General features: G+C 35.0%; 1 protein-coding gene across 1 annotated transcript in view; it reads right to left on the reverse strand.

Annotated features, from left to right (window-relative positions):
• TRDN (triadin) overlaps positions 1–25,289 on the reverse strand; it is a 303,753-nt gene that overhangs the window by 39,342 nt on the left and 239,122 nt on the right. Inside the window, exon 24 of the mRNA XM_006189572.3 lies at positions 15,451–15,489. Within this exon, the coding sequence (XP_006189634.2) occupies positions 15,451–15,489 (39 nt within the window). The remainder of the gene's footprint in view (positions 1–15,450; positions 15,490–25,289) is intronic.

Consider the following 25,289-nt stretch of genomic DNA (forward strand, 5'->3'; position numbering starts at 1 on the left):
ACCATAAGCATTATGTAAATGAATAGAAATGGCTGCATTCCACTAAAACTTTATTTACAGAAACCGGTTGCCAGTCTGCAGGTCCTCCAGCTTTCTTCTTTTTCTTCAGTTTTGTGTTGGCTATTCTGGGTTTTTTCCCAATCCATATAAACTTTAGAATCTCTTAGTAAATATCCACAAAATAACTTGCTGAGATTTTGATGGAGATTGCACTGAATTTGTAGGTCATCTGGTGAGGTCCATGGGCAGGTTTGATGCTGGAGTTTGGGGGCAGGCAGATCTGGTGGCTGGGTCAGCAGGTGGGCAGGCCTTGTGTGTAGGTCCACAGGACTAGCTTGGTGCCTAGGTGCATGTGGACCAACCAGGTGCTAAGGGCCATCAGGTTGGGTCTGGCATCTAGGTCTTTGGAGCTGCCCCAGTGCTGGAACAGTTTGGGAGTCTGGTTTCACAGAAGCCAGCACAGAGGTCTGAGCCATGGGGGCTGGCTTGGTGCCAGGGCAGGCCAATAGCCTGAGTCTGTGGGAGCCAGCTATCGGCTGGGGCCTCAGTGGCTGTCCTGGAGGTTGGATCTGCATTGCGGCAGGCCAGGAGCGTGGGTTCACAGAGTCCACTTGGAACCTGGGGCTACTGGGGCCAGTTTGATTCTGGATTATGCTGGAAATCTCAGTCTGTGGGAGCCTGCCTGAAGCTTGAGGCTGTAGGTGCTGGCCTAGCACTGAGGCATGCTGGGAACCTGAAGTCTATGAAAGCCAGCAAGTGCTGGGATGGGCTAGGAGCCCCAGTTTGTAGAACCTGCTAGAAATCTGGTGTCTGAGGCTGTGGGAGCTGGTAGGTGCCAGGATGGGCCAGGAACCTGGGTCCATGGGAGCCCTCTGGGATCCTAGTACCCTGGGACCCACCTTGGGTCATCCTGGTGCTAAGACAGGCCAGCTCTGGGGTCTGTTAAGTTGGGTGTTCACTTCACTCCCCTCCTCCCATGAGGATGGTGTCTCTTTCTGAGCTGGGCTGCCCAGGCTTGGGGAAGGGGATTGGGAATATAATAGATTCATTTTTTCTGCTCTCCTCATTGTGTCTTTTCTCATTTCTTTGCTTCATCCAGGTGTTTTATTCCTTCACATGGAATACTTGGCTCTTGTGTAGATATTTTCATGCACAGAGAATAGTTTAAATTGATGTTTCTCGGAAGAAATGAACACTAGAAATTCCTGTAACACTGTCTTGCTAATGTTAATCCTAAATATACTTTAGTTCTTTTACATTCCTAGTTTCATGATCTCATACATTCAGTTATGAGAGTATATCATACCAGTTTAAAAGCTGATGAAACCTCACAGGCAAATACATCTGCAGATATATGAATGAATAAAGTACATGTAAATGTATTTTTATACATGGTCTAAGCTTATATATCCCCAAGGTCCAAATTTAGGCAGCAATAAGTGTAGAAACAAGTATAGAATGTTTATTAGAGGAGAATTCTGTTAAGGAAGTGGTTGTCAGACAGCAATATCATCTAGCAACTTAGAAATATAAATTCTTAGTTGCACCCCTGATCTTCAGAATCATTAACTCTAGGTGTGGGCCATCCTGCCAGGTATATCTGACACATGCTGAAGTTTGAGAACCACTGTTTGGTAACCATGGCTACATTTGTTAATAGCATTTATGTAACAAAAAATCTAGGACTATTTTTTACAATTCTGAGTTCCAGCTAATTGCATATGACATATTTTAGCAAATCTGGCTTAATTAGAATCAGAGAAAGCTTTCGATCTTCTGAGACATAAATGGATAAAGCTAAAAACAGAACATGCTTATGTTGATTATAGTGTGTCAACTTTTCAACATAGATGACAGTAATATTCTATTCAGATGTTTGTGACTGAGATCTGTAAAGGATGTGATGTGAAATCAAATTCATATAACACAAGATTGTTTTAGTTTTACAAAGGAAACCAAATCTTTGTAATCTTGATGGTCTCATGGAAGTAGTAATGGGTTCCATATTACGGAATATATTTCAAATAGTAAGTAGTAATATAGTAAGTATATTCATACATACATATATTTTTTTTACTTATAGGGATATTAGTTTTTATGTTTCTATTATAGCTTTTATATTTTATGTATTTTCTAAACATCTTGAATTGTATTAAGACAAATAAAATATAAATGCAGTATTTTCCATTTCTATCCTTCCTATGCATAGACCAAAAAAAGTCATATTCAGTAAGTAAAAAAAGAAAAAGGAAAACAATTAAGAGTTAAAATATTCTAAAATGTTAGACACATGAATGATAAAAATCATAGCAGTCTAAAATTATATACATAAAATAAAAGCCTGTCTACATCTATGTATATTCAAGAGTTTTGAAAATAATATCTGACAAAATTAGTAAAATTTTGACCCAGTACAATCAGAAACTATTTATCATGTAATACACTGAAACAAGCAATAGATAGATATCTTCAGTGTTGGGTCTAATATCATTCAGACACTCATTTACTGTGCAACCTTGACATGGCTATTTAACTTGTCCAGTTCTTCCAAAAAGAAAAGAAAGGAAGGAAGTTAGATTAGATGATTTCTAAGATCTCATTCAGATCTAAAATAACATATTTACACTAAATATTAATTTAGATTTAAATAGTAAATCATTTAAAAGGGAGACAGTTTAGATAACCAACCTGAAATGTTGCAGCATTAATTCCTTTTAGGTTTATTATTTTAGTAAGACTGTTTATTCAGTTCCTGATAGATTTTTCTGCTGTGGAAGCATGTTTAAGTCTAAAACAGATTAATAAGCCTTGTTCTTAAGACCAGTTAGTCTGATCCAAATATAACATATCTATATACACAGCTATGTAGTACAGAGCAAAAGTTGGCTATGTTGTAGGTACATATCTTGACCAGAAAGAACTAACAGGCACTTTACTTTTTAAATCAACTTATAGGTTAATATCTATGCTTTGTGCTATATATATATTGAATAAGCAAGCTATTTGGAGGAGGCAAGAAAACATCATAAGAACTTTTATGGGATGATTGAATCAGTTCAAAGATCGTATTACATTTTGCTAGAGGCCGTTACTACAAAGCTACAGGTTTTATGAAATTGTCTAATCTTTTATTTCTCAGAATTAAAATGGAAAAAGTATAAATGTTAAATATGTAAAACATATTATAAAACTCTAAAGGAAAATGTTTTCTGATTTGTACATGAATTTGGGTACAAATGTTCTTTTCCTTCTTTTTTCTATTTTAAAAGCTGCAATACTTGGCAGTATATTAAGATTGTGTTTGGAAAGTTCTTTAAGGTCTACTGTGGTCATGTGGCTTCCTGGATCCGTGAACCCAGTGAAATTTGTATACAGAAATGAGTTTTTCACTGGTTTTGCATCCTGCTAAGTTTTCTAGACACAAATTATTTTGTTAAGCTTCTTGAGGCTGTACTACAATATATTTTTATGGACTATTTTTAGTTATTCAAGTATCCTACCTTTGACCATTCTGTTCTCACAATCCCTCTCAGACAATTATCTTATATTTTGCCTCAAATGTCTGGTGAGGAACACTTTGGGTCCTAGTTCCTGATGTTCAAAAGGAATTAAAGTGATGTTGATGTTTAGCAGCAAATGTTTTGTTTGCACCATGACCAGGTATGAGAGATTAGAAGTTAAGAGAAGCAATAGAAAGATAGAAGAGGCTAATAAGAACCATTACTTTGGAGTCTTTTTTTTTTTTTTTTTTGGTACAGAACTTGATCTAGCCTTGACAGTACACCATCATTACCAAACTATTCAATCATTCATTCAGCAAGTGTTGACTCAGCCTTTAGTACATGCTAAGCACTTTGGTTTCCCAAGAATATTTAGCTTATACAGTTTACCTAGTAACTAAAACTGAATTATTATGGACAAGTTTAATTCTGGTGACAGTCATAGAAATTCGATTTGGTTGAAATACTTATGCTGGGTTCATTTCTTTCAAAGGGTATAGAAAAGTATATCCCTTCCAGATATGATACATATCCTTTGAAAAGTTGGATAAGAATAGAAATATTTCCATGTATAAATATCATTGTGTTAATCTACTAAATTGAAAAACAAAAATATCTTATCTAAGAGTATTGTTTTAAAAACTGGACAGTATATTGAGTGTTACAATAGTATAAAATTATCTTATAGAAGTACAAAAATATTATTCATATAAGAAAGAAAAAAAGGAGATTGAGAATAAGTTCAAGAAATTAATAAATTCAGCATATTTTAGAACAGCAAAAAAGATATAAACTAAGCAATATGTTAACAATGGGGGAAACTGGATTTTTGTAAATCTTGTAGTGTTCTGTCAGAGTAGCCCACATATTAGCTTGGAAACAGAAACCTTTCTAATAGAGTTGACTTCTTAACAGGCAAGTGTCTAAAAAGCTCCTGAGGTTTTTTTTTTTTTTTTTTTAATTTAGAAGAGTCAGATCAACTTCCTCTGTAGTAAGTAATAAAGTCTTCATTAGTGAATTGCTTTTGCCACCTTGAAAGCTCTCAATTCAAATCTCATTACTACCTCCTTCCTCAATTAGTGTTTTGGAGTGGGTTGAAATTGGGAAGGAGGATTTTCAGTGAAAATTTTATGTAAAGGGCAAGAAAAGAGCATTTAAAAAATTCTCATTAATTACAGAAGGAAGAAAATCTTTCTGAGAAAAATCTTAAAACTAAAAATTATGACTTTTGAAGGAGTCTACCATATACATCACTGAGGAAGTATCCAAAGAAGACGAAATCTCTATTTAGTGGTTCTTTGTTTACACTAACGCGTAAGTGGAGTTTAGTAGTTTTAAATGAGATATCTTTATTCTTCCTTTTTCTCTTAATAGAGAGGACTTTCCTAGGATCCAGAGGGCTTGCATCTTTCCTTTCAATCAACTGAGAAAAACTGTCCCCATCAGAGATTGATTCAGAAGTTACTAATGGGACCGTGCTTGACTGATTCAATTGGCTAAGAAATATGTCATCTCCCAATCTCTAGCAGATACATTTCATCAGAGAAACTTTTAAGCCTACAGTCCTCAAGTCATTATTATAAATAAAAAAGGGAAAATTTTAGTACAGAAGTGGTCAACATTCCAAGGTTAAGCAGGAAAAGGGTTATATCTTTTTTCTACAAAATAAAAATTGCTTTCATTTCTGTAAACCCAAAGGCTATTGATTTCATTTCTTTCAGATTTTGAAAGACTATACCAAATTTTAATTCTGGAGAGTTATCTCATGTACTTATTAGCATACTTTATAGCTAACACACTAAATGTTTCTTCTGTGCCCAGAACCATGCTAAGCATTTTAAATAAAATACTTTAACAGTTATAGTAACCCTTAGGTCAATTTCTCATTTTAGCAAAATAAGAAACCCAGCTTCCAGGTCCATTTGGTAGAATAACTAAACTCTTACTACATTTGTTCATTCAGAGACCTTTACTGAGCTTTTACTGTGTGCTAGGAACTGTTTTAGGTGCAAGTAAAGAATGAAGTAAAGCAACAAAAATACCACTGTAAAGAACATGTAATCTACTGCCATGATTTGTTATTAGTATCATCTCGATTTATCTAAGGATTACTTAAGGCTTCCAATTCAAAATATATGAACCATCATGCCAACAGTTTGTTTGTTTGTTTGTTTATTTATTTTGCTTTCCACCCCTGCCCTTATCATCTCTATTTATATTTTTCTGAAAATAGAATAATAGTATATCTGAGGTTTTAAATTTGGCAGTAAACTACATCTGTGACATGTTGGCAAGAGGAATGTAGATTACATTTTATGTTACCTTGAAGTCAAAGAGAACGACACATGACATTGTCTTAGAAATCAAGTTGAGTATATGAGTGTGGTCATTGATATGTTGAAAGAAGCTAGATCATCCCACCTATGAATTTTCTAACCTGGGAATTCATTTCATCTTTATTTCAGCTTCCTTGCCTGTAACTTGGGGAAAATAATGAAACCTAAATGACAAGATTATAATAAGACCAAATTATATATGTATGTGAATAAATCCTCTTAATTAATTGATTAATTGCTCCACCAATATTGGTTATTTTTTCATTTTCCAGACTTTGGATTAGTTAGCATTCAATAAATGTTCTTACTACATAGTAAAAATAATTTGAATTTTCTCGATTTACTTTAGGCTTCCTTGTGGTAATAAGCCCTCTCAGCATATTATAATGACACATACCTCGTAACTACTCAGTAAACATTAGTCTATAATAGAAATAGTGGTTGACCTTCTGAATTGACATGGCTGTCTGTAGGGAAACTTATGAAGTATTCATCACCAACGCCACTTGCTAGCAACTACACAATTTTTCATGTCAGCCTAATTTTAGTAAATTTTTTTGTCCTGAAAGAGAATGATTGCTCTACTCTTCAAGAATTTACAGTAGAATTTTTTGTCTACTTTTTTATGGGAAAAATAAAATGAAATTTTGAGATAGCAATGACTGGGTATGAATTTATTATTCATGCAAGGATATCCTCATCATTCTAATTGCAATATAATCAGACATTGTTTCTAGTCTTCCTCATTTAGCTTTTCTTCTTTGTTAGACATGTATAGTCACTCATTTTAAAAATTTTATTATCTTTGCTCAACTGCTTTGCTATTGGATAACAGAAAAGATTCTATGTTGAATAAATTTGAGAAACACTGAGAGAAAAAAAGTTCAGCAGGTCAGACTGTTAGACTTCCATAATGGGTTTATAAATATGATGAACTCCAAGGGCTTTTCCTAGATTTATTTAACTTTAAAACTCTTTTATGTACCAATAATCATGACTAGTCCTCTATGCAAAACACTTTGCAAAATACAAGTGCAAGAAACAGCTTACTTAACTGCCCAACATCCTCCCCTCTTTACAGTTAGAAAGAAAAACTCTGTAACAATAATGGTATTGATTTTTATTCTTAGCTGAACTGTATAAAATTATATGGTTTTTAGAGGAAGATGGACTTAGTTCAAGGTTTTAAAATTAAAAATGGTATCATGTGAACTACTGGGGAAATACAACACAAGTGAGATTGAGTAATGAATGAGGAAATCTGAATTGAAAAGGAAATGGTTTGATCTCCGTGGTGATTAAACAAAATAAAATCCTTTTAGGCATTATAAAAATAAATCCTTTATCTCTCAGGCCTTTAAAAATGGAATTTGTGTATGCCTTAGTTTTTAGCATATTTACATGTATTATTGCCTTTTATAGATATGGCAATGCTGTAAAATTGTAAAGACAGTTGCTGTTAAATCTCTGATAGATTAGAAACCATTTCAACTACAGTTTTCTTGGTATTACTTCGCCCTCTTTTTACACTGCCAAGCTGTTTTCCTAGATAAACGCACTCTCTTTTTGCCTTTTCAGACAAGATTTTAAAATAATAGCCTACAAGTTACACAAATTATACAATGTATATTTTCTGGCCCCAATTCCTGACTTCTAATCAAAGGTCTCAAAATACAGTAATTTGGTTTTCCCCCTCCCAGCACCACGGAAACTGCTCACAAGATCATCAATGACTCGGTATTATATATTCCAATGAATACTTTTCAGTCTTTGTCTTACTGTAAATTTCTGCTACGGTTGACACTTTGACAGCTTCCTCCTCCTTGAAATTCTTTCCTCTCTAGCTTCTGAGACGCTATTTTGAGCTTCTAAGAGAATGTTTTTAACTTCTTCAGAGCATCCTTCTCCCCCTCCATCCACTTCTCACATACCAGTGTCCTTCCTGGTTTGCTCCTTCAGTCCTCGCTCCTTCTCCTGCATCACATTCCCCTTGATAGATGTCAATAACTCATTGTTTAAGCCAGCACATCTTTGTTGGAAACTTCCAAATCGACTACTGTGTTTTCTCCCCAGGTGCCTGGTAAACACTCCTAAATGCATATCCCACTTCTAATTCAACATGTCTCTCTCTCTCCCTCATCCCTTCCCCAATTAGATGATAAGGTCTAGGAGGACAGGAACTGGACTGTGTTTACCAATGTATGTTTGCACTTACCATATCGCGTATCATATAATAACTGCTCAACAAAATTTGTATAATAAACATGTCAATAACTTACTTAAATCTGCCACTTCTTTTGGAAATTCCAATCACACAAAATAACATTATTCCAAGACAGAAACATGGGAATTATCCTGGATTTTTTCAACACCCTCTTTCCATAGTATGGCAATTTTACTTCCTAAATACTTCTATAATAACCTTCTTCCTTCCTACCAATGCTCTGTAAAGATCTGATAACCTAGAGGCATCAGTGCGATAGTGTCATTCCCCAGAAAATTGATTTCCTGAAACTACTGTCCTGAAACATCCTCTTTATCTTCAATCTCTGTAATTAGCCAGAATGAGCAATTCAAAACTCTAATTTAAGCTGTATCTCATTTTGCTTAAACCTTTGTAGTTGTTCCCAATTCTCCCTAGGAAAAAGGACACAACCCTTACTTGGAACACAACTGTTTCTCTCAAGCCTCACCTAATCCTACCCTCCAATCAGACCTTATGCTGAGGGGAGGGTGAAATCCTTGTAGCTCTCAACGTCCCTCACTGCCTCCAGCCTCTCCTGGGGCTTGTGCTGTCCTCCTGTCTGGAATGTCCTCCCCAGGCTTTCTTCACCTGGCTAATGTCTACCCATCCTGTGAGACTACTCTTTCTCTTACCAGATTTTGTGAAGAACCTTCTTGCCTTTTGAAGTAAGAGATGTTCTGCCAAAGTTCAGCAGGGGTTCTGAGCTAGTGGGTGGGTCTGTAGATGTATCCCTTGGTGCATTCATGGGAGAGGGTGAGCTCAGTGTCCTTCTGCTCTACCACCTTGGCACTCCCCCTAGAGACCACTCCTGTATTCTCTCCTTGGGGAATTTTTCTCTGAACCAATGGTCTGGAAAAATAAAACTTTCCTCTGTTTAGAAAGCTCACTCTGAATATCTTTTTCTTGTTTGTTTGATTTTAATTACATATTCCCTTTTTGTTAATATGAGCTCTTTATTTACTGATCTCTGCCTGGATACAATATATTTCTTGAGAGTTTAAGTTATTCATCTTTATATCCCTAAAACCTAGCAAAGTATTTAATGAATGGTAGAAATTCTGTAAATACTCATTAAACTAAACTTAGCTGTTGATCCTACCATAACTTAGTTTTAATTAATGAAATTTAGATTTAATTATCTCTACAATTTATAGGAGCCCTACATATTCAAATATCCAATGTTTTCTAGTTAACTTAAAGTTTTATATAAAGTATGTAAGTGGTTTGTGTGCACATGAGCACATGCACATGTGTGAGAGAGACAGAGAGACAGAGAGAGAGATAGAGAATGTAAATTCTCCTATCTATTCTGTCAAAAGATTCAGTTAATAAAATTTACATATATATATATATATATATAGGATCACTATGGTAACTTTTGAATAGATATTGAAATATATTTATTTTACATGATGATAGACATAAATTGAATAAAGTAACCAATTGGAAGTAAGTTCTTTAAAAGATATAAACCAGAGATCCTTTGACGACTGATAGCTATGAGAACATACTGTTCTTCGCTGACTAAGTCATTTACCCATGGTGTCAATATCATAGCCAGCTGGTAAAATACGAAGACAGGTAACCCTGGACATACATGTTCTTCAAGCAAAGTATAAGTTTATTTATTCCTCCCAAGATCAAGTGAATTCATACCCAGAACCCATTTGCCTATGCTATGTCAGGAGAAAGGAATGGCTCAGTCATTTCCTGGATGACCAAAGTCCAGAAATCGCCCAGCAAATGAGGCAGTGGATGGATAGTGCCCGCCAGTGCTCATTAAGTGTGAGAACCTCTCTGCTAGTTAGAAAGCAACCATTTGAAAGCACATGTGCATTTTAAATTAGCCAAGTTTATAAAGAGAAGCTTGATATTATTCTTTCCTGTAGATATGGGCAACAGTAGATGTTTATGAATTCTCTGATAATCTTTTTTATTCTTTCCTGTAGATATGGGCAACAGTAGATGTTTATGAATTCTCTGATAATCTTTTTTATTCTTTCCTGTAGATAGGGCAACAGTAGATGTTTATGAATTCTCTGATAATCTTTCTCAAATTTTAATGTGCATAGTAATGACTGGGGGTCTTGATAAAATCCAAATACTTATTCAACAGTTACTAATGGGACCTAAGATTCTGCATTTCTAGTAAGCAACCAGGTGATGCTGATGTTGTTCTGTGGACCACCCTTGGAACAGCAAGAATATGGATGATAACCTTTTTATATTTTTCTGCTTTCATAGCTCATGAAAGCACTTTAACATACATTATATCACATGATTTTCACAATAAGTGTTAGAGTAGCAGAGAATATATTGTCAACAGTAATCCTACTTTACAGGTAGAGTTAGGGATATGCAGAACTTAGGTGATTTGTTGTAGGTCACTCTGTATCTATAGGGCTCCTCCCTCTATACCACTCTGCCTCTGTTGAACTTTTACATTTAAAAAACTAGCTCTACGTGTGCTATATCATAAAGCCAAGGCACATGTCAAAAATAGACATTTTAAAATAATTACTAACCAATGTCACCCTTTCCATAAGGATAATTTTATTGACCTGTTGTGGCTATGGTGGCTTTTGAGTGATTTTCTGTCTTAGAAGTTAGAGAAGAATGCACAGCTCACAGCAGCAATAATACCTGAGCTGAGACACAAAGTTAGAAGAAACCCATTCAACAAACACAGGTATTACATGATATGCTACAGGAAAACATATGCAAATAGACCAAGGCTGGTGAACTAATGGTGTGTGTTTATAGACAGAGAACAAAGGCTGGGTGGGAAAATAAGTTGCCAAGATAGCTAGCAAGGTAGACAGGGGGAGATGCTTTTGATACTGACCTGACTTGAATGGAAAGTTTTAAAAAGTCACTAAATAGATGAAAATCCACAGAATTGGTGATCTTTTTAAAATGTCTGTGTGCTGGGGAGACAGATTGTGGTGGTGGATTAAACAAATGGAAACCACATGAAGAAATAAGTTAGGGGAAGTATAATGGAGTGGCAGTGAACCTAACATTGTTTCCCTACAGATATCCATTTAGAAAATATAGCTGGTATAGGCTTATGGTAGATCTTTGAAGAGGAGATGGAAATAAGATGATCAAGTCATGGGTTTGTATATTTATTCAGGCAAGAGAGGATGAAAACTAGAACTAGGGTCTCACCAGGAGGGGAAAAAAAAAGGAGAGATCAAATTTGGGAGACACATAACTTGGTTCTTACTTGGACATGGGGCTCTAAAAGAGAAGGGGAAGCTGTAAATGAGGGAGACGCTTAAATCAATGTAACTGAATGCTGAGTCATGAGTTCCATTTTTTGAGATAAGACACAAAAGAAAAAAGAATGTAAGGAATATTGAGTTCAATTTTAAACAAAGTGAGGTGCTGGCAGAATAATCATGTGAAGATGTTGATTAAGCAATTAGAAACACAGTTATAAAACTCTGAAGATTTTATTTGTGAGTGTTAATTTTCTTAATAAAGAAGAAAAATAAATTATTGCTTATTACTTATGCACAAATCTTTTTTGTTTTTAATCACATTACTACTTAAAATTAATGTCCGTTGCTTCCCGAAAAGAACACTTAGCTATTCTTCAATTACCTAATGAAATGCATTTCCTGTTTGCCATCATTTTCACTGAAGGTAAAAAAACAAAGAATTTAGTGGCTAATAATATGGCATGCTAAAATAGACGATTGCTACAATGTGGCTTCAGTATTTTAAAATGTAGTCAGCTTTTATTGTTGTTTTATTATTAACACTGTGGGTTAAATGATTCAGTTTCTGCCAAAGAAAAATTTTTTTGAGAAATAAGAGATGGTGAACATGGTCAAATATTATCTAGAGGTCGCATAATACGAAGCAAGAAAACTGCCTCCGGGATTTGACAATGGACGTATTAGCGGTCATCTTCCCGGAAGAGATTTTAGGAGGAGGTCGCTCAACAGGAGTGGCTTCATACCCACTCAGCTTTATTTTAATCTATTCTTTCATTATTTTCTCAAAGCTTGGGGGAATTTTTTTCCGCTTCGTAATTAAGCTGACTCCCTCCGTCTATAGTGTGTGTCCCGACATGTCATCTCTGGGGCAGTTCTGTCTGAATTAAATCTCCCTCTGAGATCCTCCTCTCCCTGGGATGCTCCACCCTGTCACACGAACAACACCTGGTTCCTTGACTCCTCCTGCTGGGATGTAGCATTTTACCTCCCCTTAATGACAAACTGCTGAAGAATGTAGCTTGTGTGCTGCCTCCACTTATTACTGATAAACTCTTTTATTAATTCCTATAAGCTTTCTACTTTCACCAATTTCCTCTCCAAGAGGTCACAAGATGACAGATTTTTGTCAAAGATAATGGTTTTTCTCAGTCATCACTTCCCTGGACTTTCCTAAGACATTGTTACTGCTGATTTTTCTACTTTGTCTTGGAAGTGTCTCCTCTTTGGGATGCTGATAAACTGTGTGTCCTGATTTCCCAGTCCTTTTACTTTTCCAAAAAGCTGCCCTTCATTTCCTTCTCTATTTTTTTTTTTTCCTCCATGTTCCTTTTTCTTGAAGAAATTCTTTTTTCCTTTGGCTTCTAACTCTAAACTTCTAAACCCATGAATACAAAACCTAGTCTGAGGATTCAAAGTGATTGTTTCCAATTTCCAAGTGTCTCTAGGACACCTCTATGTGGATGTCCCACCAGCATCCACCCCACCTGCTTTTCCTTTGCAACTTCTACATTTGATCACTTTCTTCATCCTTTCATGCTTGAGACCTTGCAGTTATACGTAGCTAATGTCATCAATTTCTTGCCTTTTCCTGTGAAACAGCTTGATAATTACAAAAGCAGTGATAGTATAGAGACTATGATCATATTTTTAAATTGTATGTATTCATATACTGAAAGGATATATAACAAGATGTTATTAGTATTTTTCAATGGGTTGCTAGGTCCTGTGATGGTGATTTTTAAAAACTTAATTCCTAATAATTCCACACAGAACATTAGGATGGCTATAAATAATCTTTAAACAAAATTCACTTCCTTATTGCTGCCTCTCTGTACCTCCAGGTATCAATTTCTCCCATCTCTACTTTATCATACTTAGATTACTATAAAAGTTCTTGTGTCAAATCTCCAATTCAAAATTCTTTCTATAGGATTTCACCCTGCATAACATTATAAGACTCATGATACCACTTTCTTCTCAGTCACCTTTTAAGACTCCTAAATTTTTCATTCTGGCTTCCTAAGCCCCCTTTCCTAGATTCCCAGAACCACGCTCACAGGGCTACACATCACTACTGCAGTCATACCATCTTCTGAACTCATGTGACCCCTGGAATCTCCTTTGGCCCTTGGTCCTCTCCTCACTGTCCTCTGCTTACGCCATGAGCATCCCTACCTCCGGCTTAGCTCCTAAATACAGCTACCATTTACAGAAGTTGAACCCCTTGGCAAACAACAACCCTATTTTTTTATAACCTCCCTATCAGGTGGGTATGATGACCTTTATTTAATAGAGAAGAAAACTGAAGCTCAGAAATGTTAAGTAAAGTTACACCCCTGGCAAGTGGCAAAGAGAATGAAATTCATGTCTTTCTACTATAAAGCTAGTACTTCTTCCACCATGCTTTATAATCACCTACCTGTCTCAGATGCTTTTGCGTGTCCTTAAAATCCCAGCTTAAGCCATTGTGTCCCTGAAGTTTTCACTGACTACAGGAATGCCCCCCTCCCTAGACAACTCGAGCACTCTTCGCTAATATAGCTAATTGCCTTGTAGCCATCTTTCAATAGGTCATGTCCAGGAACTTGATCATACTCTCTTGGGATGGAAATAGTAGCTTATCACCTGTTTCTAAATTTTGTGTCACCAAACACAATTCTTGACATACAGCAGTGATTTTAGCATAATATGTTTTCAATAAATTGTAAATTATTTGTATTTTATAGTAAAAGCTACCTTTAATGCTGATTTTTCTTTCTTTATAGGAAGACTAAAAATAAACATAAATGTTTAATGTAAACTAATAATAGGACATTTATAGTGCATGCATTACTCTTTCCAATATATACCCACAGTAAAGTAAAGTATAAAATACAATGTTATCCTTACAGAAAGGGGCAACACCATGCATCTTTTTTTACCTGATCAGCAGTCCCTCCCTGACTCTGGTAAGAGTGCTAACAACCGTGTAGAGCAATTTTTATACATCGTTTTTCCTTCTCTGCTGATATATCTAAAGCTCAATTATAACTTTTGTTATATGTCATTTTGTCAATATCATATATTTTTCCTACTGTTTAAAATTGCTCATTTTTCCATTTATCTTTCAGAGAATGCATACTTTCAGATTTTATTAAGTCACTTAAAATGACTATGTTCATTTACGAAAAGTAAGAAAACACTTGAACAATTCCTTTTGATATGTTGGCAGTAATTTCAGTAGAAGTGACAATAATTCACATTAATATTTAACTGTACATAAAAGGGTAAAACAAGAATTAATTAAATATATGTTAAAATCTGTAAAAATGACTATATGCAAATATCTTAAGACCAATGATATGAGTATCTGGTATAGATACAATTCTTCTTTTGCATATGTAGACATAGACATATAAATATACAAAATATTTGGGATAGTATCAGCCCTAGAAAGATTGTAATTAATTGGAATTTTCCTCAGGAATTTTAATCTTTTTTTCTGCACTTTATTCTGTGATATTTCTTTTTCTAATTTTTAACACCTGTCTTAAGAGTGACCAGCTAATCGCATCTTCCTTTCTTATAGAAATTGTTTTCAGGAAATCTCTTTTAAAAGTATTCCAATTTTCAGATTAATTGTCAATAAGACCATGGATTACCCCTCCAAAGAATATCCGGATATTTAATTAGTGGGAAAGAAAATGGTTGAATCTGTTATGTTGAACCACATTAAACTGCTGTTTTTAAGGTAAAAGATGGTTGAGTATAGGTGATTTCATAAGGTTCAACAATTATAAGAATAAGGTGTAGGCATTTGTCACAATCTGGCTAATTCCTCTGAAATTCAGATTGTTCCCTTAGCACATTGTAAACAGTGTTCAATTGCCCAGTAGATAAATAAGGAGCAGCGTATGCTAACAGTTTTAATGCTTTGACAAACTTACCCAAAATTTGCTACCAGAAAACAGAATCTATATTAATTTTAGCATACATTTGTTTACTGCTTATTACAATTAAAATACTTGGGGTGGGTGGGAACACAAGTATTTTTTCAATGTTTTCAGCATCTCAAGGCCTTACACAGTCCTGATTATAAAACAAATCCTGTTCATTACAAACAGAATACATATTTGTATGTAAATCTTACAAAGTGTTCTTACCTGCTTTGGACATCTTTTCTTCTTTTTTAATTTCAGGTTCTGGGGTAAAACATTTACATGTACACACACAAACAAACAAATAAGAAAAAAATAAGCACGTAAGGAAAACAGTGGAACAATAGGCAAGTTTACTAGATTTTTTTCATTTGTCTTCAATTTCAATCATAGTTACACACTTTAATCAGTATACAATGGAACATGTTATTTGTAGCAAACTTTTTAAAGTAACTTAAGCGAAAGAACTTTGATTTAAAATCCAGTTTGCTAAAAAAGTGTTTCACTAATCAAGGAATTTGGCATTTTGTCTTTAATAAGAGCCCATTTCTTATGATTAATAAATTCCCTAAGTGTTGCAAATAAGGAAATGAACCTAAACTGCTCAGGAAAAAAAGTATTGTAATTTTTCCTAATTTGCCCAATTTAAGCAATTTTCTATTTTTGACTACATACATTAAGTTCATGGAGCGCCATCTGGTGGTTAATTTAATCACTTCAAATTTGTATATTTGTTTATTCTAGTATTCGTTATTAATCTTGTAAAATAAATTAAATTGGCTTAACTTCAGTATGATAATATAAACACATTAAAATCAAGTATTTTGCTTTATTAGTGTCCTAGGACAATAGCTTTTGTCCAGAAACTCTGCATTCTAACTTCATATCAGTATAGGATAAGTACATAGTTTTTTGAGCTATCCAAGGAATATTCATAACGCTATCCCAACCACCGTAATAATTGACTATATCTTCATGTCCCCAAGTCCTTCCTCTTCTTTAAATAATTTTGCCTTGGCCTCATAGCTCCTCTCTCTTGGCATAAAGTCCTGTTTTGATTAATGGGAAGGCTCTGGTACATTACAATTTTTCCTTCCTTCAAACAGCAGAAAAACTGATCTCATGGTTAGGATATCACTGAGTGCAGACTTTGTGTCAGGAACAGTGCTGACCAGCTTTATTTGGGTTTTAGCCTAATAGAGTCTCAATTTCCAGAGTTACAATAAGGAAAAATAAAAGCTCATTTGCTTAACTGTAGAATTTTATATAATAAAGAGTTACATAGCCCTTCACAGTCTGCTTCTTGTAATGCTTGAATGCACATCCTGTACAAAGGGATTTATCTGCACTATTATTGCACTTCCACTCTCCCTGGCACATCTCTCTCTCTCTTTTTAGTTAACACAGTCTACTTAACTGGGTAGGATGTAAGCTCTTTTAATGATTTCTATGTGCCTTAATGCTATATAAAATTTTGGTCTACAATTTTATTTAATTTTTATTTATTGTCTGTATCCCCTCTTTAGATTTAAGTTCCATAAGGACAAGAGCTGGGTCTTGTTTACTACTCAAATATCAGCATTCGGTCAAATATCTAACACATGGTATACAATCAATAAATATTGCAGAATGAATGGGTGAGTGAACAAAACACTGAGTGTAGAAAGAGGAAATGCCCCCTCTTGTGTATCTGCAGTCCTAGGAGAAATTGATTCATCTCATGCCTCTAGAATTAGAGATAAAAATTCAGTGCCCTCGGATGGGGTCCGTAGGCATTTTGCTCACCACGAAGAGCTGTCTATTTGAAAGAGCTTTGCCCCTCACTCTGCACCTGGTTCCCTCCCTTGTCAATCACACTGCCACTGTAATCTTGACGTGGAATCATTTTACCCTTAATGTTTGTCAAAAGATCTTTTGTAAAAAGTAAAAGCTATAGGGAATATTTTTTATCAGCTATGAGCACAATACAATCAGAAGCGACTTCTGCCTTGTTCATAGAATTTTATAACCACTCTTATTCAACATGCACATGGCTGTGGACCCTCTCACAATGATAGACCTATTACCTATTTGGTGTTACGTGAACAACACTAACAAGATAACCTCACAAGTTACGAGTTCCTAGACAGTGTGTAAAGGAGGCTCTTGGATCACAAAATCTGACTTTAAAAGCAAGCTTGTTTTCTTAGTTCTGTGACTGTGGGTGCTATTTAAAACTTCAAGTCTCAATTTTGTCACTGATGAAATGGAGAAAACAATATTGTAAAATTGATGTGAGAATTATGTATGAAAAGAGCTTACCTATGTTAAAATAATGCTCATAAACTTAAATGATCTCTCAATGTAATTTTCTTTTCTTTTTATAGAATTGGGGCTTTACTCTTGAATATGCAAAGCAGGAATTGATATATGAGGATTTCTAAAGTGAAATCTCTCTTATTAGTCTATTTGGTCACTAAGAACTCAGTGCCCTCATTTTGCAGATGACTTTTCTACTGAAGTTTAAGTCCTTAATTTTTGAGTCATATCTGGATGCCTGTTCTTAGTTATATAAAAACAACATCTATATATACATCCGCATGTATATATAGAGATACATATATACATTTTTAAAGTTAAGTCAAAAGGCTTCATTGAGAAGTTTCAGGAAAACTAAAAACAATGATAAATGCTGAAGGTTGAGACCTGGAGGCCAGAAAGAAGGATTGGGAACATATTTTCAGCCAAACTATACTGTTTAACATTTTTATCATTGATTATTATTGTGTAATTTTAAAAAAATCTCGTTTCTGTAAACATTTTTCACTTGAGCCCTTCATTTTTGGCTCCACACACAAGAACTGCAGAACCATGGAATCAAGCAACCCCCATGCTGAGTGGTTGGGGCAGGCGGCCTGCCATTTCCTATGCAGCGCTGACTCTTCCAGGCTGTTGATTTCACTTATGAAACGTACATTGCTGATGGGCCTGGGGAGGGGAGATTCATCAAGGATTTTTCAATGTCATCAACACTATGGTCTCAAGGAAAGCAGGCCAAGCAAAACTTCAGCACGCACGTGCTGGAGCCAGAGGAGCGCAGCAGTGGAGATCAACTCTGTTTAGGAGTCTCTGCTGTGTCTTCATAAAATGAGAAGAAAGAAATCTACGCAACATACAAATTCCAAGAATATGCATTCTTTTAAGAATGTCTCCATTTTAAATACTTTGCAAGGTAGATGCTGAATGCCACTGCTTTTTCTTTTCCCAATCTTTTTTGTTCTCATTATCACATTCGCTTCTTCAGCACAGCCTTATATGTGCAATAAAATATAATAATAATTATTATTGATTTTGTAACTAGCGATGTTTTGTACTTTCTGCATATACTAAGTGTATATCTGCATCATCTAGAATTTATTTATAGAATATTAAATATTCATGTGTTTGTTAGCTCTCTAACCCCAGTAGAATATCAACTGCTTGAGTCCTGGGATGAATTTTCATTTTCTCTGCTGTATGGTAGTGCCTAGATCAGTGCTTTACACAGACTAGGGATCAATAAATATTTGTTGCACAAATGACCAATTACCTTATATAATCCTCGTTTACCACTCCTATTAAGTAAATACTAGTATTATACCCACTTTACAGATAACAATACTGAGGCTTAATACTCATCTAAGTGTGTACTCCCTACGAAATGGAAAAACTGGTATTTGAATGCTGATTTTTTCCAACTCCAAAACTTTAAGCACTTCTAAGCACACCGCTATAACCACCGGTTGATAGAGATAGAATGAAAGCATTTAAACATTTTGTTCATAAAAACTACATAGTAAGCCACGTACTACATCTTATAGGTACAAACTACTAACAGAGTCATTAAGATTGTGATTGACATGAGCAATTAAGTCACTGAGGTTGCTGATTTTTTTCAGCCAGTCATTAAATCATGAATCATATAAACAGTTTCCTAAATCAAGCCAGTTAAATTAGATAAATTGGATACTGATAGCTGTCTCACTCAGTCCTGGAGTAGTACTCGATATTTAAAGGCATGAGAAATTTCACATTTAAAAGCAGATCACCAAACCTACTTTTGTAAAATATACAAAGGAACTTCAGCATTGTTATCCCTAGCCAACTGTATGTGAGTTTTGGTCCTATGGGATCTGGAAAGCTTGGTGGCAAAGGAAGCAGGTCACATTGCCAGGCATGAGTTCCAAATCCACCTCAGCTGGCTGTGTGACCTGGGCAAATCACTTCCAGTGCTTCAATTTTCACAATAATAAAAAAAAAGAATTGCTGTGAAAATTAAATTGAACACGACATGTGAAGGACTTAGAAGAGAGTCAGATACAAAGCAGTGTATGTTAGTCTCTTTACTGATAATTAAAATTATTTTTCTTATATTTTTCTACCATCATGTTAAATAAAATACATTTAAATATAAATATTTTTTTAAAAAACAAAGCTATATTAAAGTAATATTTATAAACTTCTTCTAAACCCATGAGTCTGACATCATTTCAGTAACCATTTGCATTTTTTGATGAAAATCTGCTACCACTGCTATTACATACACATGAGCACATACACAACTTTACTGTGTCCTCCTTATATTATTTAACAACAAATGGTATGCAGAACACACCACACACACACACACACACACACACACACACACATCCCCTTTCACATTTTGTCTTCTGCTTGAGGCATTATTGCATGGGTCAAAGAACTGTCACAGCAATCAGCCTGGCTACAAAATTTGGGAGTTGGGAGAATCCTCATTGAACTCATATTTCTTCTTAACCATGTCTTAAGAAGAATTTGCAACTATGAGGTCTGTTTTAATAGGGAGCATTTGATTTCATCTGCTGTGAACACATTACTCTGTGATCCGGGTAAAGACAACAGTGAGAAAGACAAGACCTGACCACCTTTCAGTTTGATCTGGAACTTCTTCAGTTCATAGACTTCCAAAAGAAAAACCTGTCCTGTGAGGTCATGCAAAGAATCAACATCTGACACTCTCTACTCCACAACCTTCCATCTTATTTCTGTCTTCCTCTCCTTCAGTAGTCCGTGGAATGTTAGTATTTCCCCTTCCTCTTATTTAACCATGTTCATATGGTTATGAAGCCTCATGTATTCCCTATGCTTTATTTTTCCTGCTTGAGTTTCTAAATCAGTGTTAGCCTTGGTTGGAACGGAGGAACGCCTTCATGCATGATAAAGGGGCGAGGTGACAGCGTGCTCAAGTATCGCCCAGCCTCATCCAAATCAAGGAGTTGCAGAGATCATTTTTGCACTGCAGTTGGAGAAAAATAGACACAAACCAGCTGAACAAGAAATTCCTCAGTTTAAAAATGTATCTCCCTATTTATTAACCAAACGATCTAATGTAAGACATCTAAACGCTCTAAACTTTAATTTTCTCATCTTATGAAATGCGAACAATGATAATTAGCTGGTGTATCTGTGGCTATGATTAGACTGAATAATTTAACAAATATTTCCTGAGTCCTCATGTACTAATACCTAAATCATAGGTATCCACGGATTGGATAAAACCATTACTATGTCTCGTCTGAGGCATCATTGGAGGCCACTCCACTTTTACTCTTTCTTGGCTCTCTTTTTTAAGTATTGTGAAATCTTTGAGGACAGGGATTTTGTCTTGTTCATCTCTGGAGCCTCAGGGCCTAAGACACCCCTAGAATATTATACTAACACTCAAAAATTGTTACTGATACAAAACAATTTAAAATGTGGTTTCAAAATGCCAAGAACATCAGACTTAGAAGCTTCCCTTCTAGATGGTGTAGACCAATATATAAAGTGGAATCCCCGTTGCATTAACCAAAACTTTACCTGGATGGAAAAGCCCGTTAGAACGAACCCACTAGGACACTTGACACTGCTGTATATTATCTGCAGATTTTCATATTTAATTTGTTCCAGTCAGCTATAACTAGCCAGAGTAACTAAGTGAATTAACTAGTTTGTAACCGGTAATTTCAAAGCTGAAGCCAGAGTCTCAAATAACTGGGCACAGTGCTTTTTCCATAACACATATGCACACACACAAATACCCTCCCTCAACACACGCTCTCTCTGTGCATTTGTGTCTGTGTGTGTCTGTCAGTCTCTCACCTCTCATTCCCATTAGGTCAACAAGAAAAACCAGTTACGCTTTACAAGCTGCTATAGGTATAGTTTTAAAATAGCTCTAGTTTGTAATATAAGCGCTTAATGCATGACTCAATACTTTCTGCCTAAGACCTGATTCTGCAAACCTTTCTTGGCAAAATTCCCATAGGACTTTGATGCTTACAGGGAAAGTTTGCTGAGCGGACACTAAAAACACAAAATGAGCCAGAGGGCATTCTCTCTTTGCAGTGCAGAATAAATGCATACATTTTCCCTGCCTCATTCTGTTATCATTTCATTTTCATGCTCCTTTGTCTTTGGTATGTGCTAAATACAATGTACCGCGGTCCTGATCATGTCACTCTGCCTTTATCTAATCTTCCTTTTATGTCTTGCTATGCGTGCCTCATTATTCTCTCCTTCCCTGAAGCTTCCCAACATGAAGAGTGTGCACTGAAATAAGTAAGAAATAATTGGAGGAGGCTGAACATATTTTAGGTCACACAAAGAAGAGTCAGTCAGAACAAGGTCCTGTGATGTTATTTGAAGGTGGCAGGAGAGCTGGTTGGATACATTTCAGGTAATGAGCCAGTTGACTTTAAACCAGTCAAATGACTCAGAAACTTGTGCAAAAATCACTTGCCAAGGTAAATAAGAAGACATTCTTTTTTTTTTTTTTTATCAAGGAGGAGTCAGTTTTAAACTAGGTTCTTACTTATTTCTCTGAGCATCTGCATTCATTTTCTTTAATTTGAAGTGAGAATAATCAGTTATGTTAATAAAAGGTCAAAGGTCACAAGTATGGCTCATCCTGTATCTGATTAAACAAATGAAAATAATTTCAAATGACCTTATTTGAAAAATAACACATTTCAAGCTTTTTAAAGTGTGAACAAGAGAAGTAAAAATAAAAGTAAATTAATAAATAAAATGCTATGACATTTTTAAAAACTTCCCATCAAGGAGAGAAGCACACTAGAATATTTACATAAGGTGGCTTGGAGTGACAAGAAAAATGGACATGCAGAGTGACAGTGAGTCATTCTCTTTCCACTCTGTCCCTCTTAATGAAGGGTGAAAAGGAAAGCACGCCAAGCAGGAATATTGGGGCTTTTCACTTATAATCGTCCATATATCTCACATATATATTGCTATTACATATAATATTGCTATACATTGATTTTTTTTTTTTTGGATGAAGGAAATAAAAAACCCCAGTGCTTGGATACATTAATTTTGTAAAGCCAATGATTATAGAGAGAATTCTGGCAGTCTCAACTGCTTTTCTTACCAATGCATAACCCTTTTCCATTCCAAAATTCTATCAACTTGGCATTTGGACAAAATGGGCCCAAGAGGACAAGCGTCACACTGTCAGTCGCTGCTTTAGAGTAAAAGTGCTGCTGGTACTGGCACAGTTTTTGCTTAAACAATTCTTCAGGAAAAAATTGTCAGTCATTCTTTAAGTGTTTGGTAAAATTCACTAATGAAGCCTTCTGGTTCTGGACTTCTTTTTTTCCCTTAAGAGGTTTTTGATTATATTCTTACTTGTTATTAGTCTGTCCAGATTTTCTTTATGATTTAGTCTTGGCTATTGTATGTTTTCTAGATATTTATTCATTTCTTCTAGATTGTCCAACTTGTTGGCATAAAAATATTTGTAGTAGTCTTTTATGATCGTTTTAAAATTTCTGTAGCACCAGTTATAATGTGTCCTCTTTCAACTCTTATTTATTTGGCTCTTCACTCTTTCTTTTTTTTTTTTTTTAACTTAACCAAAGTTTTGTGCGTTTTGTTGGTCTTTTTAAAAAACACCTCTTGTTTTGTTGATTTTTCTATTCTCTACTTTATGTCTGCTGTAATCTTTATTTCTTTCCTCCTGATAACTTTGGGCTTAATTTCTTCTTTTTTTCCCCCAGTTCCTGGAAGTATAAAGTCAGGTTGTTTATTTGAAATTTTTCTCCCTTTTTACTGTAGACGTTTATTACTATGTACTTCTTAGAACTGCTTTTTTTTTGCATCCCCTAAGTTTGGTATGTTGTATTTTCAATTTCTTTTGTCTAAGGATATTTTCCAATGTCCCTTTTGATTTATTCCTTGACACGTTAGGTTTTCAAGAATATGTTGTTAAATTTCTATGTATTTGTGAGTTTTCTCATTTAAGTGTGAATGATGTTACCGTTCTGTCTGATGCTCCTTTAGTGGACATTAAATGAAGCCTTTTAAGAATCCCTTTGTTTGCTTAAAGAAGAGATGTTAAACATTTAATCGAACAAGATTTCTTTTAAAATTGATTTCTGTTTTAGCAAGGAGTCTTTGAATTGTAGCTGTTCTGATCTATGTGAGATGACGCTGACCCCCTTTAAGGAAAGAAAGCCTAATGTGACCCCACTGGTCACAGGTGAAAAGTGAAAGTCTTTGCATATCATGGCTACACTTTCTGTCAAAATGTGCAAGGCCTGTCATTCACATTTAGCGCCACAGGCCTGAATTTTGGTTGTTTGGAGAAAAACAAATGATGAAATTCCTTGCATAAAATTTCAAAGCTCCAGTGATATTCTAGCACATTTCTAACAGAGGTCATGGTCACTTTAAATGGCAAAATAAAAAGGCTAATTAAATATACTCAAGTGGTTATTTGGAGCCTCAATTTCTAAAAGAAATAATAGAGCAATATTGACAATAGCAGTCTGGGTGGGCATTTAATTGATGCTTTATGCAAACTGTTGTCGACACATACTTGCCATTAAAAAATTAGGAATTAGGAAGAAAATGGTACGGTAACATAGAAAATTCAGTATTACTGGAACGAAAATGTAACTTTAAAAATGCGTCTTTTCCAAAATGCTGCCTTCCCCACCACCATTATCTGTGACCATCACTGGCTGGTACTACACTGACCTCCTGGGATCGATGATAAAAAAACAATACCTGGAAAGATGGAAGGAAGAAGAGAGAGGAAATCCTTTCCAGTGTTTAAAGACTCAAATTAGCATCGTGTGTTTTTAGGGGAAATCTAAATTATTATTTTTTTGTATATATATTCCACATACATTTCTATTGGGGGAAAACCCTTTGCACTGCAATTCTTTTATAAAAAATGTGGAAATTTATAATATTCCTATCTGTTCTTCAATTTTGATATTTCTATCTTGGATTGGCAAAGAATTACAACATTATTGAACGACTGAATTACTTGATGGCATCAAATCTATTCAATTTAGACTTTTACCTAAATTTCTATTGCAATCAACAATCTGATGATGTTAAAGAACTCTAGAGTTATTGTAAAGAAATAAATTAGTGCTTAACTAAATCCAAAGAAATTTCATTAGTCTTCACAATTGATTCATCCTTTAAATAACACAGTGTAATAATGTTTTGCTGCTTATTGGACATTTTGCATAGTATGAAAGAATTCTCTTGTGAGCAAAATACCCTAATTTACATATTTTGCCAGAATAACATAAAATTGCATAAACACCAAGATAACTATTACATATGTGACAATAAAAATAAAATTGGGGATATGATGATATTTTTATAAAGTGAAACATAAATGCCTTAATGGGTTTAGAGTCTCTGTTGCTTTAAACATTTGCTTTAAAAAATCAAGTACCTATGTGGGCTGAGAAAAAAATCATGTTTTGCTCTTGTGTTTCATTAAATAATAATTTTGTTTAATTTAAAATTAGTTGCAAAATTAAGAAAGTATGACTTAAGGGTATTTTTTTTTACATGGCTACACTGTCTAATGGAGCCTCTCCACACATCCTTCATTTCTCTTATTGAGTCTTCCGTCAGCTTCCCCTCCCACTGCTCTTCCACAGCTCTCCCAGCTCCAACACATGCTTACACAAGTTCACCAAAAGTCTTTTTTTTTTGAAGAAGAAAAACTCAGTAAATTGGAATTTTTACCACTAAGTTCC

This window comes from Camelus ferus, chromosome 8 (genome assembly GCF_009834535.1).
Source record: "Camelus ferus isolate YT-003-E chromosome 8, BCGSAC_Cfer_1.0, whole genome shotgun sequence".
NCBI classification, from domain to species: Eukaryota; Metazoa; Chordata; class Mammalia; order Artiodactyla; family Camelidae; genus Camelus; species Camelus ferus.